Genomic DNA, 14508 nt, shown 5'->3' with positions numbered 1-14508 from the left:
AGGGGCCCTGAATTGGGTGCATTCAGCGTGGCACAGCTGGTGTGGGCTGCGGGGCGGGGGGGCTGCAGTTGCTCCTGACACTTTTGCCTCTGAATGTGATGATAAACTCCCTTTCCCGATTAGCGCTGATCCCTCTGCCTCCAAAACAGTTGGCCCTAATGAACATACGGCCCAACAGCTGTAAGCGGTTATACATATGCATGGATATATATATTTATCCCCCCCCAGCCCATCCATATATACTGGAGATCACAGCTGTTGCTATTCTTCCTTGCAATGCAGATCAGACGCTCTCTCTCTTTGGAGTCTTACTTGACCTATTTTGCAGGCGCAAGATTTTTTGTGATGATGATTTCCCCAGTTGGTGCTTTTGATTCTGCCTGAAACATCTTGATTGAAGGCAAACAATGGCAGCTCCGGCAGCCGGCAGCGCCCCGCACCCACGCGCCGCCCGGCCCGGCAGCCGCCACGCGCCGGGGGGGCCCGGCCCGGCCCGGCCCCAGCGCCGGCTGCCTGCTCCGGCCCGACCCCGCCGCTCTGCTGCCACTTCCCCGTGCCCACGGGACACGGCTCTGCTGCCACTTCCCCGTGCCCACGGGACACGGCTCTGCCGCCCGGCCTAGGCCATCCAACCTCCTCCGCCTTGAGGCGCGCGCTGGTGTCCCCGTCCTTGGCCTGGCTGTACCCTGAGCCTCTCCCCACCAGCTGGAAACTGCTCCGTCACCCCAAAATCTTGCAAATCGCGGTGGTGATGCCCCTTGGGGTGCCAGGGGTGTCTTAGCTGTGAAACCAGAGGGGGAGATGGTGCCAGAGCTGGCAGGAATGTCAAAACCCCAGTGGCTGCAGTGCAGCATCCCATGGGTGATGGACACCATTGAAGTGCAGTCCCCAGTAACCCCCAGCCTTTGCTCACTGCTTAACACAAACTTTCGGGGCTGTGAGGGAGCCTCCTGTGTCCCTGCAGCCCTCCCTGTCCACACAGGGTGCCCCAAAGAAGGGCCTCAAAGCCACCACATCCTGGCAAGGAAAAGCGGCCATCCGGGCGCGCACAAAGCCATTTCTTGTTTGGCATTTTTGTTTGAAGTGTGTCCTTCATCTGGGTTTCTACAGCAACTGGGAAGTTCCCATCCTGGCCCAGCTGGAGGGAGCGAAGCAGCCAGGGGAATGGAGCAGAAGGGCAGGAGGCAAGGATTGAGGGCAGGAAGGGAAGAAGCAAGAAATCAATTTTTTGAGAAGTGTGGCTGTATTTTCCACCTCCATCTTGGGCCCAGAGCTGCAGCTGGGACAGGATTCCAACTCTATCTCTGTCCCTCTGTCTCCAGAGGCAGTGCAGCCAGCAGGGGCCAAATCAGGGGGTGTAAAACAGCAGATTTAGGATCCCTTCAGGTAAGATGTAATTTGCTGTGTCCCACCTTGTTTGATCCTGGCATGGCTGCATCTTCTGAGCCCCTGTGCCAGCCTGGGTTAAAATGAGTGAATTACCTTACAAACACACTTTTCTTAGAAGAAAGTAACAAAACCCAATGAAACACCAGTGGTTCATCTTAGGCAGTGAGTCTCTTCATTTATTCATTATGAGATAATACCCAAATCTGGCTAATTAATATTCCTGCATATTTTCCAAGGGGTGATGAGGTATCTTAAACATCTCGTGGAGATGGGCTTTCATATTTATAAGGTTGATGTGCAAACTTAAATTGACACTGTCTAAATATACCCTCATGTTTAAGCATGGGGCTTTCTCTCCCAAGGCAGCGAGGGCTTTCCTGGGGTGCACACCCTGGCTGGAAGCGGGACCTGGGGCTCAGAGGGTGGGAGAGCTGCCCAAAAAGGCTCCTGCGAGGCAGGGTGTGATGTTGTGTGGTCCATCTTTCCACAAAGATGTGGGATTTCTGTTTGCTTTGGTAACGGGAGCAGAGCACAACAGGCATTGACCCAGTGGTGGTCGTGGGGTCAGCGGTGCTTTGGGGTGAAGGGTGAGCACCCACACTGCCGGACGTGCTGACGGGTACCAGGGCAGCTTCCTGCTGAAACCCTTCTCCCAGGTTAAAAATAGGACTTGGTTGCAAACCGAAAGCCTGGTTTGCATTCGCCCTCATTATGTTGATTGCTTATTTACATGTATGCAAATGGAGGAAGAGGCAGTGGCTCCTCCACCTGGGGACCCCTTGGCACAGGAGAGCCTAAACCCCACCGGGTTCATCCCTGCTGAGGGCAGAGCCACGGGGCTGTGGCCCCTTCCCAGGATCACCCTGCCAGTGAAGCACCAGCCCCTCTTGCCGTGCCGATGCGAGGGCTGGCCCGCGGCCGAGCGCGGTGGCCGGTGGCACGGTGCTTACAGCAGCCACTGCCTCTCCCCCCACCCTGCTCCACCAGATGTGCGTGTCCAGCTCCAGCTGTTCCCCATCAGCCTCCCCCGTGCAGCACCGCCAGCTCCAGGATCCTTTTTCCACCAGGCCCCATGTCCTTCATCAGACACCAATTTGGTCTCGCCCAGCTGCTCATTTTTCTTTCCGCCGTGTGACATGTTTTCACCTGGCTCCTAATCCGTCTCTTTCCATTCACAACTCGAGCTGTTTATGGATGTGCCTCTGCTCCCCCTGCTCTCCCCACCCCCCGGACAGAGCCATCCATCAATAAAACCCTGCTGTGCACCCGAGCCTCAGCGCTTCCCCTCCCAGGACACCAATATCCCAACAGCCACGGGCACACATTCCTCCTCCTGCTCCACGGGGTGATCCCACGGGGCCATTGCTTTCCTCCTCGCCACCAGCAGCACATGAGGCTTGATGGCACTGGTGGTCCTGGAAGCTGAGGCACCCAGGACACCAGGGGACTCTTCATGGATGGGCGGGAAAGGGGCCCCTGCTGTGGCCCCTTGCTCTGCATGGGCACCCACTCTTCTGGGGCTGATCCCTCCAGCCTGTGTCCCCCCATTAGGAGGTGACAGGTGCTTTAATGCCTGGGCTGGCAGCTGCTGCTATCACAGGAGGAGGCAGCTGTGCCAAGGAGGAAAAGGATGAAGATGAGGACAGCTGGGCAGTCAAACCTAGAGGCACCAAGCACAGGGGCCATGGCTGGGGAGTACCCTGGGGTGGGGGGTGGCCCTGGCTGTGCATCGGGGACCCTCTTCCACAGGGAGGGACATCACTCATCCTGCCTGTATCCTCATCACCCCAGGGCTCTTCTTTACCCCCCAGCAGCCAGCTCTGCGAATATGGAGGGGAAACATCATGGGATCCCTGTGGCGGTTGAGAGCATCCTGCTCCCTCCTGCCACCCTGGAGTGCTTTGCTTTTGACTGAGAAGCAAACCCCCAAATATCCCAATGGATTAGGGGTTTCCTGAAGAGCCCGAGCAGGACAGGGTTGAGAAGGACCCAGCAGGACAGCATGGCTGAGCTGCCAGGCGTGTACAAGAACACACAGGGGCAGGAGGTACTGGCTCCCCAGCCCAACACTGCCTGGGAACTTGTCCAGGGTTGTGCTGCCACCTCTGTTGGAATGGAATGGGAGGAGTTAGTGAGAGGGTCCCCCTCCCTCAAACCCACTGTTCCCCTGTTTCAGCTCACTGAGACTTCCTCCCCTTCCCAGTTCCCACTGAAGTAGCACAGGGGGAATTCAAACTGGAACTACACCAGGGGTGTTTTGCAACCAAGGAAAAAATAAAGCAAGCTGAACCTGAAGAGAGCAGTGGAAAACCCCTCCTGCCTCTAGGACACTGCTGTTTTATGAAGTCAGCCTCGTTTTCCCCAGACGAAGATCGCCCCTGCACAGCCCCAGCCAGGCCAGCCACGGCCCCACTGTATGTCCTGCACAAAGGGTCCCTCCTCGCCCTTCCCAGCCTTGGCTGAGCACAGAGGGTCCCCAAGCCAGCCCGGGGCGCTGCCAGCACCCACAAAGCCCCAGGGGTTCAGCAGGGCTTTAGGTGGGGATGAAGGCTTACGGGCTGGGTGCCAGGCAGCAGCATGGCTGCAACGGTGATGCTGGCAGGGCCAGGAAAGCTGCTGTCCCCAGCCCAGTCCCCATCCCACAATGGGGATTGTTCTGAGCCCACGGCAGGATGCGGCCTGGCCGGCTCCGTGCCTGACTCACATCCTCGCTGCCTGGGAGGGAGCTGCTGCAGAGCCACATCTCCAGCACACCTTCCCACGGGGCTGGACGCGGGACGGGCGCTGCTGGGGACCCTGCCCGCATCTGGGACCCTCTGCCACCCCATGGCCGAGCTGCTCCCTCCCGAACAGCCCCTCTGGAAAGCCCCGGGCCCTGCGGGACCGGGAGCGTTTCCTGCCCAGCGCAGGTTGGAGCCAGGGGAAGAGCTGCAGCAGAGCGAGGCATTTGCACTAAGTGATCACATTTATTTGAATATTTTGCGTGTGTGTGTGTGTGTGTGTGTGTGTGTGTGTGTGTGTGTGTCTAAAATCGGTTACAGAATAAATACCTGTGCCTTATAGCAGGAAGTCCACTTTTTTTTATACAAAGTGCTTGTTACAGGAAGTTGCATCAGCGATATGCAGGAGGGGAGGGTGTTTCGGTCACACTTCCCCTCCTGAAAACTAGAACAGATTTTTTTTTATTTATTTATTTGTGGTTTTTTGTAAAGTTTCTTTTCCCTTTTTTTTTTGTGCATTAAATTTCCTGCCATTGTGTATTTACAAATCTCTGAAAGAAGGAAAAAAAATGCCAATATGCATGAGAAGTGGCCTTGTAACACAAAAAAAAAATCAGCCTTTAAAAAAAAAGTAACAAACCCAAAATCTACAAGTGTCATTTCATACTGAATCAATGATAGATTTTTTCTTTTTTTTTTTTCTTTTTAAAAAGGGAAAGAAAGGGGTGGGGAAAGGGGAAAAACTGAACCAAACCAGAAAAAAAATGAACTCGGAGAAATAGAGAAGGTGCCATTGTCCCTTCTGAAGTTTTCCAAAGGCAGAGAGGAGCGAGGAAGAGCAGAACGCACAGACCCAGATGTCCGACTGAAATCCCCATCAATTTCTTCTCGGTAATTTCTCCCTCGTGTTTACCCAGCGAGGGGCAGGAAGGACTTCCAAAATTAAATTAAAAAAAGGCAATAAAATGAAAAAAAAAATTTCATTTTCAAAGGATTAAAAAAAAAAAAAAAAAAAGGGGATATGATAGAACAACCCTCCCCAAAATCCTGGAGGGGCGTGAGGCAGGGAAAACATTGGGTTTGATTTAAAATGGGGGGGGGAGAAAAAAGAAAAGCCAAACCAAAGCAGACTTTTCTCTCTGAACACGTCATCGAGCGGGACTCCGCAGAGTGTGACGGTTAACTGGTGACGTAGTGTTTGGCCGACGGCTGGCCGTAGACCCTATAGAAATCCTGCCGCCCGTGCTGCTGGGATGCGTCAATCCATTCCCTCACGGCAAGTCCCGGGAGCGACTGGGGCACGGCGGGGGCGGGCGGCAGCGGGTGGGAGTACTCCTGCGACGAGACTGTCCAGGGGAAGTGCCCCGAGCGCGGGTAGGGCTGGTGCCCGCTGTGGTTGGACACCGAGGAACAGTAACAGTTATCCACGGAGCAGACGAGGATTTTGCGGCCGCCGTACTGGGAGAGCACGGACTGCTGAGATGACGTGGTGTTGGGGTAGTGAGATGGGTTGAAGACGGAGCCCGAGTGCACCGGCTGCGGGCCGCTAGGAAGTCCAACTATGTGCTGCGTGGAGCTACAAGGCACCATGGCTTGTGCGGACTGCCCCTCGCCAGCCGAAGCGCCCTGGCTCATGTACTGGCTCGCCACAGTCCCGGACGATGGCTCGAGGAAGCTGCCCTCGGGAAAGGCGGTGGAGTGCTTGCGCTTCTCCGCGCCAGAGTTGCTGACGGTGCAGGGGTACATGGGGATGCTCTGCAGGAAGGGGACGGGGGTGCTCAGAGGACCTGCGCAGGGGAACAGGACAGGGGCATTGTATTAAGCACAGCTCCGGGGTGCTCCGGCTGCTGATCCGAAGCTGCGGTGGAGCCCCAGGACCCACATTCCAGCCCCACGTGTGCAGAGGGTCCCCAGCCCGCCCCACCAGTGGCAAGCCATGCACACAGCCCTGTGCAGGTGGACTTGCAGATTCAGTTCTGGGCCCTTGGCAGCGGGCTCGGAGCAGCCCCGGGCACTGCTCTGCAAACAGCTCGTGAACACAGTCCCTAACAGGAGCAGAGTGGGACAGCCTGGGGGATAAACACCAGATCCCCAAGGAAAGGATTGGGAAGCCTCCACAGGACGTGGTTTGCACCCAGGCATTGGCTGGGGGCTGTGGGGCCATGCCAGCCCCTGCCTGTCCCTGCCCACATGCTGACCCCCATTTTTCCACTGACTTTCCCTGGCAATGGCCAAACCCCCAAAAGCTCTGTATTTCAGGGTTTTGTGCAACCCCAGAACACAGCCAATTCACAAGACAAGGAAAATGCCCTGGAAAGAGTCAGAAACTGGGTTTGTGACTCTCCCTGCTGACTGTAGAGGGGCTCCAAGGGGTCCCTGCCCCAAAGAGCTCTCCCCACCATTTTGTACTGGGATCTGCAGGCAGCCAGCTATGGATACAGGAGGTAGTGAGGTCCCATGCCCCTGCACCCCTCAGGTTTCACCCACCTTCCAGCAACTTCCTCAGCTGCTTCTCCTTCTTGGCGATCTCGTTCAGGAAGAGCTTGGAGTTGAGGTGGCCAATTTTGGGTGGGGGCAGGCTGCCACCCGTACAGTTCTGAGTCCTGTTGGGGATGGCAGGCAGAGAGGTGTGAGTTACAAGGTAGACTCAGGAGAGGCACAGCTCCTCCCCCCACACCCTCCTGGAGCCAAACCCCCTCCCCAGGGGAGAGGACAGAAGCAAGCTGGCTGTCTCTGGCAGGCAGGACCTTCCCATTTCCTTGAATGTCCCCTGCCAGGACACACCTCCTGCAGTCCATGTCCCCACTGCACGGCCTTCCCAGATCATCTCTGCTAGTGCTGCCTTTAACTGCCTGCCCTGCCTCTGCCAGTGGAGCTGGATGGAGCCCTGCACCCCAACCCGGCTGGTCCCATCCTCTGCTCTTCCACAAGCACAACACTGAGATTCCCCTAGCCCACACGGAGGACCTGATTCAGTGGCTACATGAGGGGATTTTTTTCATCCTCCCAGAGAGAGAGGAAAGCTGAGCATGGCACATGCCTCTTCCAAACCCTGTAGCATCCCTGGCCCTGGTTTTCCTCTGGATATTGTGCTGCTGCCACCCCTGTGGACATGAACACACCCTTTTCCCCAAACACGGCTGTCCCGCTGCGCTTACCTGTCCATTAAGATTTTCACAGACTTGGTGTTCTAGAAGTGGAAGGAGAAGCTCTGGTCAGTAAGGCCAATCCCTGCCATGGTGCCCATGACCCCTTTCAGTGTCAGCTTCCATGGCCCCCCAGGAGGGGACAGTCTTACCATGGGCACTGAGCCCCCTTTCCCCTGCATGGGCTGCTCCAGCCCCATCTCCAGCTGTGGCACCTCCTCCTTTGAGGCCAGCACTGAGCCTGCCTCACTTCTCCTTGACTTCTTCCACTGCTCATCACTCTGGAGACATCAGCCAGCCCTGCTAATGTCGCCATCCTGCTCCCCACCACACCCCACACATACCCAATACTTCCCACACAACCAAACCTCTCCACAGCCCCCGTGCCACCCTGGCATGGGCAGCTTGTCTTACCTTCATGAAGTTGATGTCCTCAGTTTTGTCGAACATGACCTGGACAGAGCTGAGCAGCTTCTTGGCCTCCTGCATGCGCTCATTGAGGTGCAGAACCTGGGCCGCGTTCTCGTTGCAGAACTTGGCCTGGGCCTTGTCCAGGATCTCCATGGTCTTCCTCAAGTCCTCATCCAAGATCTGGTGCATCTTCTCATACTGCAGGCGCACCTCATCCTTCAGCTGGTTCACCTTCTCCTGGGGAGAGGAGCAGGGTCAGGCCCTCTGTGCCTTTGATCTCTTCCTGGCTGTCCCAGGACACGTGGGTCCTTTCTCAGCAGTACAGAATGCAACCAGAAAGCTGCACCCCAGCTCTGCTCTCCTGCAACAACCAGACAGCTCAAACCCTGCTGTCATCTCCCACATGGGAGGATTTCTATGTGCCAGAGACCCAACAGGGACACTCAGAAGGTTTGATTGGTTCAGCAGATTCCTGGACTTACTTCCTGGGGTCTGTGTGGGGATCAGCTCCAGAGCCCAAATTCCAAGGACCAACCTGCTACACCACCAACAGAAGTGTGCTCCCCTGAAAAATCCCACCCATCCCTATCTGCATACCCTTTCCCATCTTCATCCTCATCCTCAGCCCCACCCCAGGCTGGAGAAACTTCATGTTCCAGAGCCTTTCCCTGCATGCTCTGGGAGGCCAAGGGGCTTTAAGGACCACAAGCACTCCCTTCCTGAGAAAGGCTGTACTGAGCTGAGGACATGATGTGCCATCTGATATTTACGGACAACCTTGTTCCTCACCTCCTAACTCAACCCAGGGCCCAAGAGGCTGCAGAGCAGCTCCAAACACTTTTTTTGTTCTCCCAAAATGATGACTGATGACACTGAAATGGAGGCTGGAAGTCTGTCCAGCTACTCCTCCCCTGCATGCCTGCCTTCCTCCCTGCCCATCTGTCCCCTATGAGCTCGTGTCCTACGAGCTTGTCCCCATAGTGCCATAGGGTGACAGTCCCCGGGACTGGCCGTGGCAGGGTGAAGCACTGGTTACCTCGACCAGCCTCTTGTCTGATTCCAGCTTGTAGAGCTGCTCCTCGATGTCCTGCTCCCGCTCCTCCAGGCGGTCCTGCTGCTTCATCAGCATCTTCTGCAGAGATGAGGGAAAGCAGCATCGTCAGAGCCCAGCGGCCGCATGTGCCAGCGAACATCAGTGCTGCCCACACTGCCTCTGCCCACATGGTTCAGGAGGGATGGTGCTTTTTCCCAGCAGGACGCCACTGCCAGGCTGAAAGCCCCCGTGTGGCTTGTGGAGCTGGAAGCTTGGTTATCTCAGTGGCAGAAATGGCAGAGGGGCTGCGTGTGCTGGGCTGTGTTATTGGCTGGGCTGGGTCCCCGGGATGGGGGCAGCACCTCAGGAAACTTTCTGCAGCCTGGTCAGTGGGGCTGGGTCAGGGCCAAGCCCTGGGGGCTGTGGGGGGCACCCAGAGAGGCTCATCCCCCATTTTGAGGCCCATCACCCATTGCCAGCAGGCTCCTGTGAGACATCACCACCTCCCTCGCGCTCCCGTACGCCACGCCAAATCCTTTCTCCCTTCCCTGCCTCCTTGACAAGCCCCAGAGCCAGTGTCAGCGTAATCTGGAGGGACAGAGTGAGGTGGAACGGAGCCTCCCCCGCCACACTGCCAGCCCCCAGCCCCACTCCTTGGGGCTGGGCCTGCGCCATCCACCAAATAACTGGGACAAAACCTTATCCCCAGCTATCAGCGCGAGCGCGTCGCTCCCACACGCCTGGAGAAATCCACTGCCCGTGAGAGAAGGGCTCCATCCCTGTGAGCAGGAGCAGGGCTTCCCAAAACACCCCTCAAAATCAACTCCAAATATTCTCCCTTCTTGTTTACTGGGGGAAAAGCCAGGACACCGGCGGGGCGAGGAGAAGGGCTTCACCCGGCACGGAGATGCGGCGCTCGAGACTCAACGACGGGGGCGAGATGGAAAGAAACCGGCAGCAAGAATGAATTTCGAGGGGATTATTGCTATTATAAACCGCCACTCGGGAATTTATAATCAAGTAATTAATTCCTGGACGAGGCGGGAGGGGGAGGGTGGCAGAGGCGCTGCCGGGATTAATTGCATTGCAGGGAAAGGCTGTCACCTCCGACTCAATTCAGGAGCAGGAATGCGAAGCCTCCTCCCTCCTGTTGTTTTTCTTAAGGTCTCAGGCACCTCCAGCCTTACTGTGACTGGGTTCCTACCACTAATAATAACGAGGAGCTAAAAAAACCCAGCTTCCCACTCACAGCACACTCCACATGCATGCCCAGGATGCATGTGTGTGCACCCACCCAGGCACATGCAGACAGACACACAGACAAGCACATCCACTGAAACAGGGCTGAGGGGCAGTCACAGCAACGCAGGCCCCCAGCCCACGGGGGGACATTTCCTGCACGTGTATACAGAAACACGGGCCTGCAGCATCCACGGGCATCACCAGAAGCATCCACATGGAGAAAGATTTGAGGCACACATTAAAAATCTCCTTTTTTCCATTGTAAAATGATTGGGTTTTGTGCTGCTGCAGCATCAGGAGGCTGCAGTCCACTCCCAGGTTTAACACAGTAGGCACTGAGCTCTGGAGAGTGAGTGCAACACTACTTGCCTGAACCTTGGAGAACCGAGGGTGCAGGCAGGAACTGTGTCCTAGGTCCTGTGCCAGTGGCCAGGCCTGAGTGTGGAGCTGCTGGGGGTTTCTCTAGGGGCTCAGACAGGGTTTTGGGTCCAGCACCAGGCAGAAATACAGAGCAGGTGGACAACAGTTGTATTGCACTAAACAGACAACAGCCCCATGCAGGTGGATTGAGAAGTGGCAGGCAACAAGCCTGCTCCTGAACTCTAAGGAAAGAGATTCTTTCCAACATCCCTGCCTGCAGGAGGCCAGGTATCTGACACACCCGAGGCAGCCACTGCCCTTGCCCCTGATGCTGCCAGGATGCTCTAGCAGGGGAAAGCAGGGTTTCCTATCAGGGCAGATGCCAGGCAGGCAGAGGCCACCCTGCCAGCCCCACTGGTGTGAGGGACCCCCGAGGGAGGCACCGAACAGCCCCGGACATGCACGTACCATCGCCCTGCAGCTGCCGTGGCAGAGCTGCCAACCTTTGTGTTTTGTAACAAACCTCAGACTGCTCCACTCCAGGAATCATGCAATTATGGGAAATCACAAATATACGTAAAAACATCTGTGAAAATAACTTTTTGCATATATAAGTTAATTTAATGTAACCTCACAGCTGGAAAAAGTGACCAAAATCCAACCTAAAGCCATAGAATTCAGACAGAATAGAGGACATGCAGCACTTTCTTTAAACCTCATATTTGAGCCACTCTTTTTTTAGGGCGATTTAAAAACTGTACGTGCCTGGGATTGCAGTGGAATGGGAGGGCTTTTCACCCACGGCAACAAAACCTTAACAAGACCCAAGGGTATGAACTACCCCTTCTGGCACCGAGGGGCAAAATCTCATTGTCTGTGCAGCACAGACTAAATTCCTTAGGTATTTTGAAAAGGAAAATATATCCCTTCCCCTTCCATCCCCTCCCAAATCTGGCATTTCTGAAGTCATGAACTCCTCCTCCTCCAGGATCAGAATTTCTCGGGGTAATTTCTCATATTTCATGCATGACCTTGATGCTGGGAGAACCGAGGCTCCCTCTGTACAGGCACCCTTCCCAGGCTGTGTGCAACTCTGATCCCAGTTTGTCTTTTCCGAGACACGTCGCCGGTTTGCGAAACGCATACTAAAAATGCTTTTTATTCCAACACCAGCTGAGAGCGAATTCATCTCATTAATTAATAAATTAATCGGTGGCTGGGGTAAGTGGCTGGTCCACCATGACCCTGCAGGCCCCAGTGAGACTGGGCTAGTTCAAGGACACCAGCTTATTCTGCAGGAGATGAACATAATCTCCCCCCTGCTCGTGGAGAAAAATGAAGTGTGGGTACAAAAGGGCTGAGCCCATACAGGGAGCTTGCAAACACGCCATGGGCATCAGCTCTGCAAGGGAGCTGCACCACCAAAGGTGGAAGGACAAAGGAGGGGACATTATCATCCCTTCAGGAGCGAGGGTGCGCTCCTCCTGTGCAGGCAGAGGAAGGTGATTTCTGAGCAGCCATTGTGGCAAGTCAGAGGGGTTTGGGGTACCAAGGTCATTGGGACTGAAACACTGCTTGGAGGGACATCTCTGCAGGAAGCAAAGCAAGCACTGCAAAGTCTCGTTGCAGGGAGGATGCACGCAGCTGGTCCCCGTGGGACTGTGCTGGGGGAAGGCTTGCTGACCACTGCTATCCACAGCACTTGCTGGGAGGAAACCACCACCAGGGAAACCACACCCTGCCTGCCTCACCCTGCCTGCACCTTGCTGCATGCCCTGGTCAGAGGGGCAGTAAGGTGCAGACTAAGCACTGACCCCAGCTCCCAGTGGCTGCCCCAGCGTGGGACACATCTACCCTGCCAGGCAGGGCATGGGGATATGTCTGCTGCGGGACAAGGCAGTTCCAAGGAACTTCTGCAACATTAAATGCCTGTGGCCACAAGACAGGAAGATCGTAATGAAGAGTTTAGCAGCTCTGATGATACAGGGCATCTGTGATTCTCATCCAAGAGCCACTGCATGGCTGCAGCACCACAAGCCTCAGATGTGTTACACACAAGGGTCCAGCTCGCCCAGCTGAGAAAACCTGCACTGTAAATGGGGCACTGGGGTGTAGGAAGGAGCTCACACCCACTCAAGACCTCCCAGGCAGGGAGAAATCTGTGGCAAGATATTTCCCCTGACTTGCCTTGGGCTGGTCTCAACACTGTCCTCTCCCAAAGGGCAGAGCTAAGCCTGTGGTCACTGCTGAGCCCACAGTCACAGTGGATTATGGCCCTGCCCTGCCTCATCCCCTCTTTGCAGCCCCCAGAAGCCCATTGCCCTGGGGCCAGCATTAGGGCAGCAAAATCCCACAGCATGCCCCAGGTTTTGTGTTCTCTGAGGCTGGTCAGGGCCCTTGTGTGCCTCCCAGGGAGAGCTGGCAGGGGAGAGCCTCTGGCACCCCTTCCCTGGGGGCTCGAGTGCTCACCAGCCCCTGCCCAGTTCCCAGCAGGATCAGGAAGGAGCCTGGCAGCTTCACCAGAGGCAGAGCTGTGCCCCATGACCTGCTGAGCTGCTGTGGTTTTAAACAAGAGCTGGAGCAGTGAAAAGCCTTACTGTGTTCACAGGGCAAATGGAGCCCATGCAGCTTTTCTTGATGTCTAATAGGCACTGTGCATCCTTCAGGGCCATTCACCTTGCAAGAGCAACCGAGTGCCCACACCCTGACCTGTGGGATGCTTGCAGGATGCTAATTCCCAATAAACTCTGCTGAAACTGTCTGTGGGTTTGGAGGGTACTACAGCAGGGCAGGTGGACAAACCACAGGAGTGCACAGCCCTCATTCCCGTAGGAAACTGGGGGAGCAGAGAGCCAGCCTGCCCCACAGAGCACCTTTAACCACAGCTGGACAGCTGGCCCAGGACAGGCACACTCACTTCTCTGCCTCTCTCCTTCCTCCTCCTCTGCACCCAGGCCTTCCCTCGCCGCCAAATCCCAGCCACGGAGTGAATAAGGACATTGTTTGCAGTCACCGGAAAGCAAGAACGGAGGGAGCAGCTTGGAGCATGAGGGGCAGGAAGGGTGAGGAGGAGGAGGAAGGTGGAACCGGAGCGAGGAAGCTGCAAAGGGCAGATGCCTGTAGCGGGAATGGCTCCAGACACCTGCAGCTCAGCCCAGGGACCGGGATCAAGAGCCCCCATTGAGACACACGTCCCAGCACGTTGCTGGAGACGGGCCTGAAGTCACAGTGACTGAATTTTAATGCACCAAAAGCCCTGGACCAAGGAGGCGAGTGCAACCTTTGCCTCTCCAGGCCTCCCACACACAGGCTTCCCTCTCCCCAGCCCCGCTCCACTGTCAGCTGGACTATTTTCCGAGAAAAACCCATGTGATGAGCTATTTTCATCCCTCCTGAAAGTGTCACCCCACCTGCTAACATATCAGAACCCTGACACTGTGCACATCTGGGGCACAGCATCCTACTGCCCTCAAAAACAAGATCTCAAATCATGAGATTACACACCATGCACTGCCACAGCCCAAACCCCTGGAGCATTCCTCCCATCCTGCTGTTGGCCTCCTGCTGACCAGACCCAGGCAAAAACAGCTCTTTCAAACTCCCCACAGCCCTCACAACACTCGCAGGAGGTTGATCCACTTCAAGAGGCAGGAAGGAAATGCTTTGTGCTTGGGGTTTCATCTTGCACACATTTACAGTAAGCACCAGGCAGAAGGGAAGGTCTCCAGCCGGAGCACGAGGTCCTGCCTCCCTGGCCAGCCCGGAGCACACAGTGCTCCAGGCTTTGGCTTTTCTCACAGTGCTCCCTGTGCAGAGATCAGGCTGGTTTATCCTCAACAGGGGAAGGAAGAGGGGAGGGGAACTGCCTGAGATATTAATAGCTGTCCTTGCTAGGAAGGGATGGAAGTAGCAGCCATGCAGTGAACAGGCACCAAAGAGACCCCCTTTCCAGCACTGAGAGACCCCTGAGCACCCAGAGAGCTGGTGCTTTGTAGAAAAGGGCTGAAGGCCAAATAATCAGCTCCAGCTTGGGGGAAGAGGATGTACAGGTGCCTCTTGCAAGAGCAGCTCTCTACCCTGTTCTCATGCTGGAGTGGGTGAGGATGCCTCCTGCTTGTCCACATCCCCCTGTGAGATGCTGCCTGGTCTCTGAGCCTTCCCTGGAGAAGAAACCATCAGGTTTAGACCCCTGTTCCATCTCCAGTGC

The 14508-nt window shown here is 55.8% G+C and overlaps 1 protein-coding gene across 1 annotated transcript in view; it reads right to left on the bottom strand.

Annotated features, from left to right (window-relative positions):
- Positions 1 to 4335: 4335 nt before the first annotated feature.
- Positions 4336 to 14508, bottom strand: part of TRIM8 (tripartite motif containing 8) — a 30326-nt gene continuing 20153 nt past the window's right edge. The window contains exons 3-7 of the mRNA XM_064431160.1: positions 8703 to 8798; positions 7670 to 7903; positions 7268 to 7299; positions 6597 to 6712; positions 4336 to 5896 (exon numbers count right to left, since the gene is read on the bottom strand). Of these exons, the coding sequence (XP_064287230.1) occupies positions 5289 to 5896; positions 6597 to 6712; positions 7268 to 7299; positions 7670 to 7903; positions 8703 to 8798 (1086 nt within the window). The 3' untranslated portion in view covers positions 4336 to 5288. The remainder of the gene's footprint in view (positions 5897 to 6596; positions 6713 to 7267; positions 7300 to 7669; positions 7904 to 8702; positions 8799 to 14508) is intronic.

This window comes from Passer domesticus, chromosome 8 (assembly GCF_036417665.1).
Source record: "Passer domesticus isolate bPasDom1 chromosome 8, bPasDom1.hap1, whole genome shotgun sequence".
Taxonomy (NCBI): Eukaryota; Metazoa; Chordata; class Aves; order Passeriformes; family Passeridae; genus Passer; species Passer domesticus.
The sequence above is the reverse complement of the archived record's forward strand: the minus strand, read 5'-3'. Positions and strand labels throughout refer to the sequence as shown.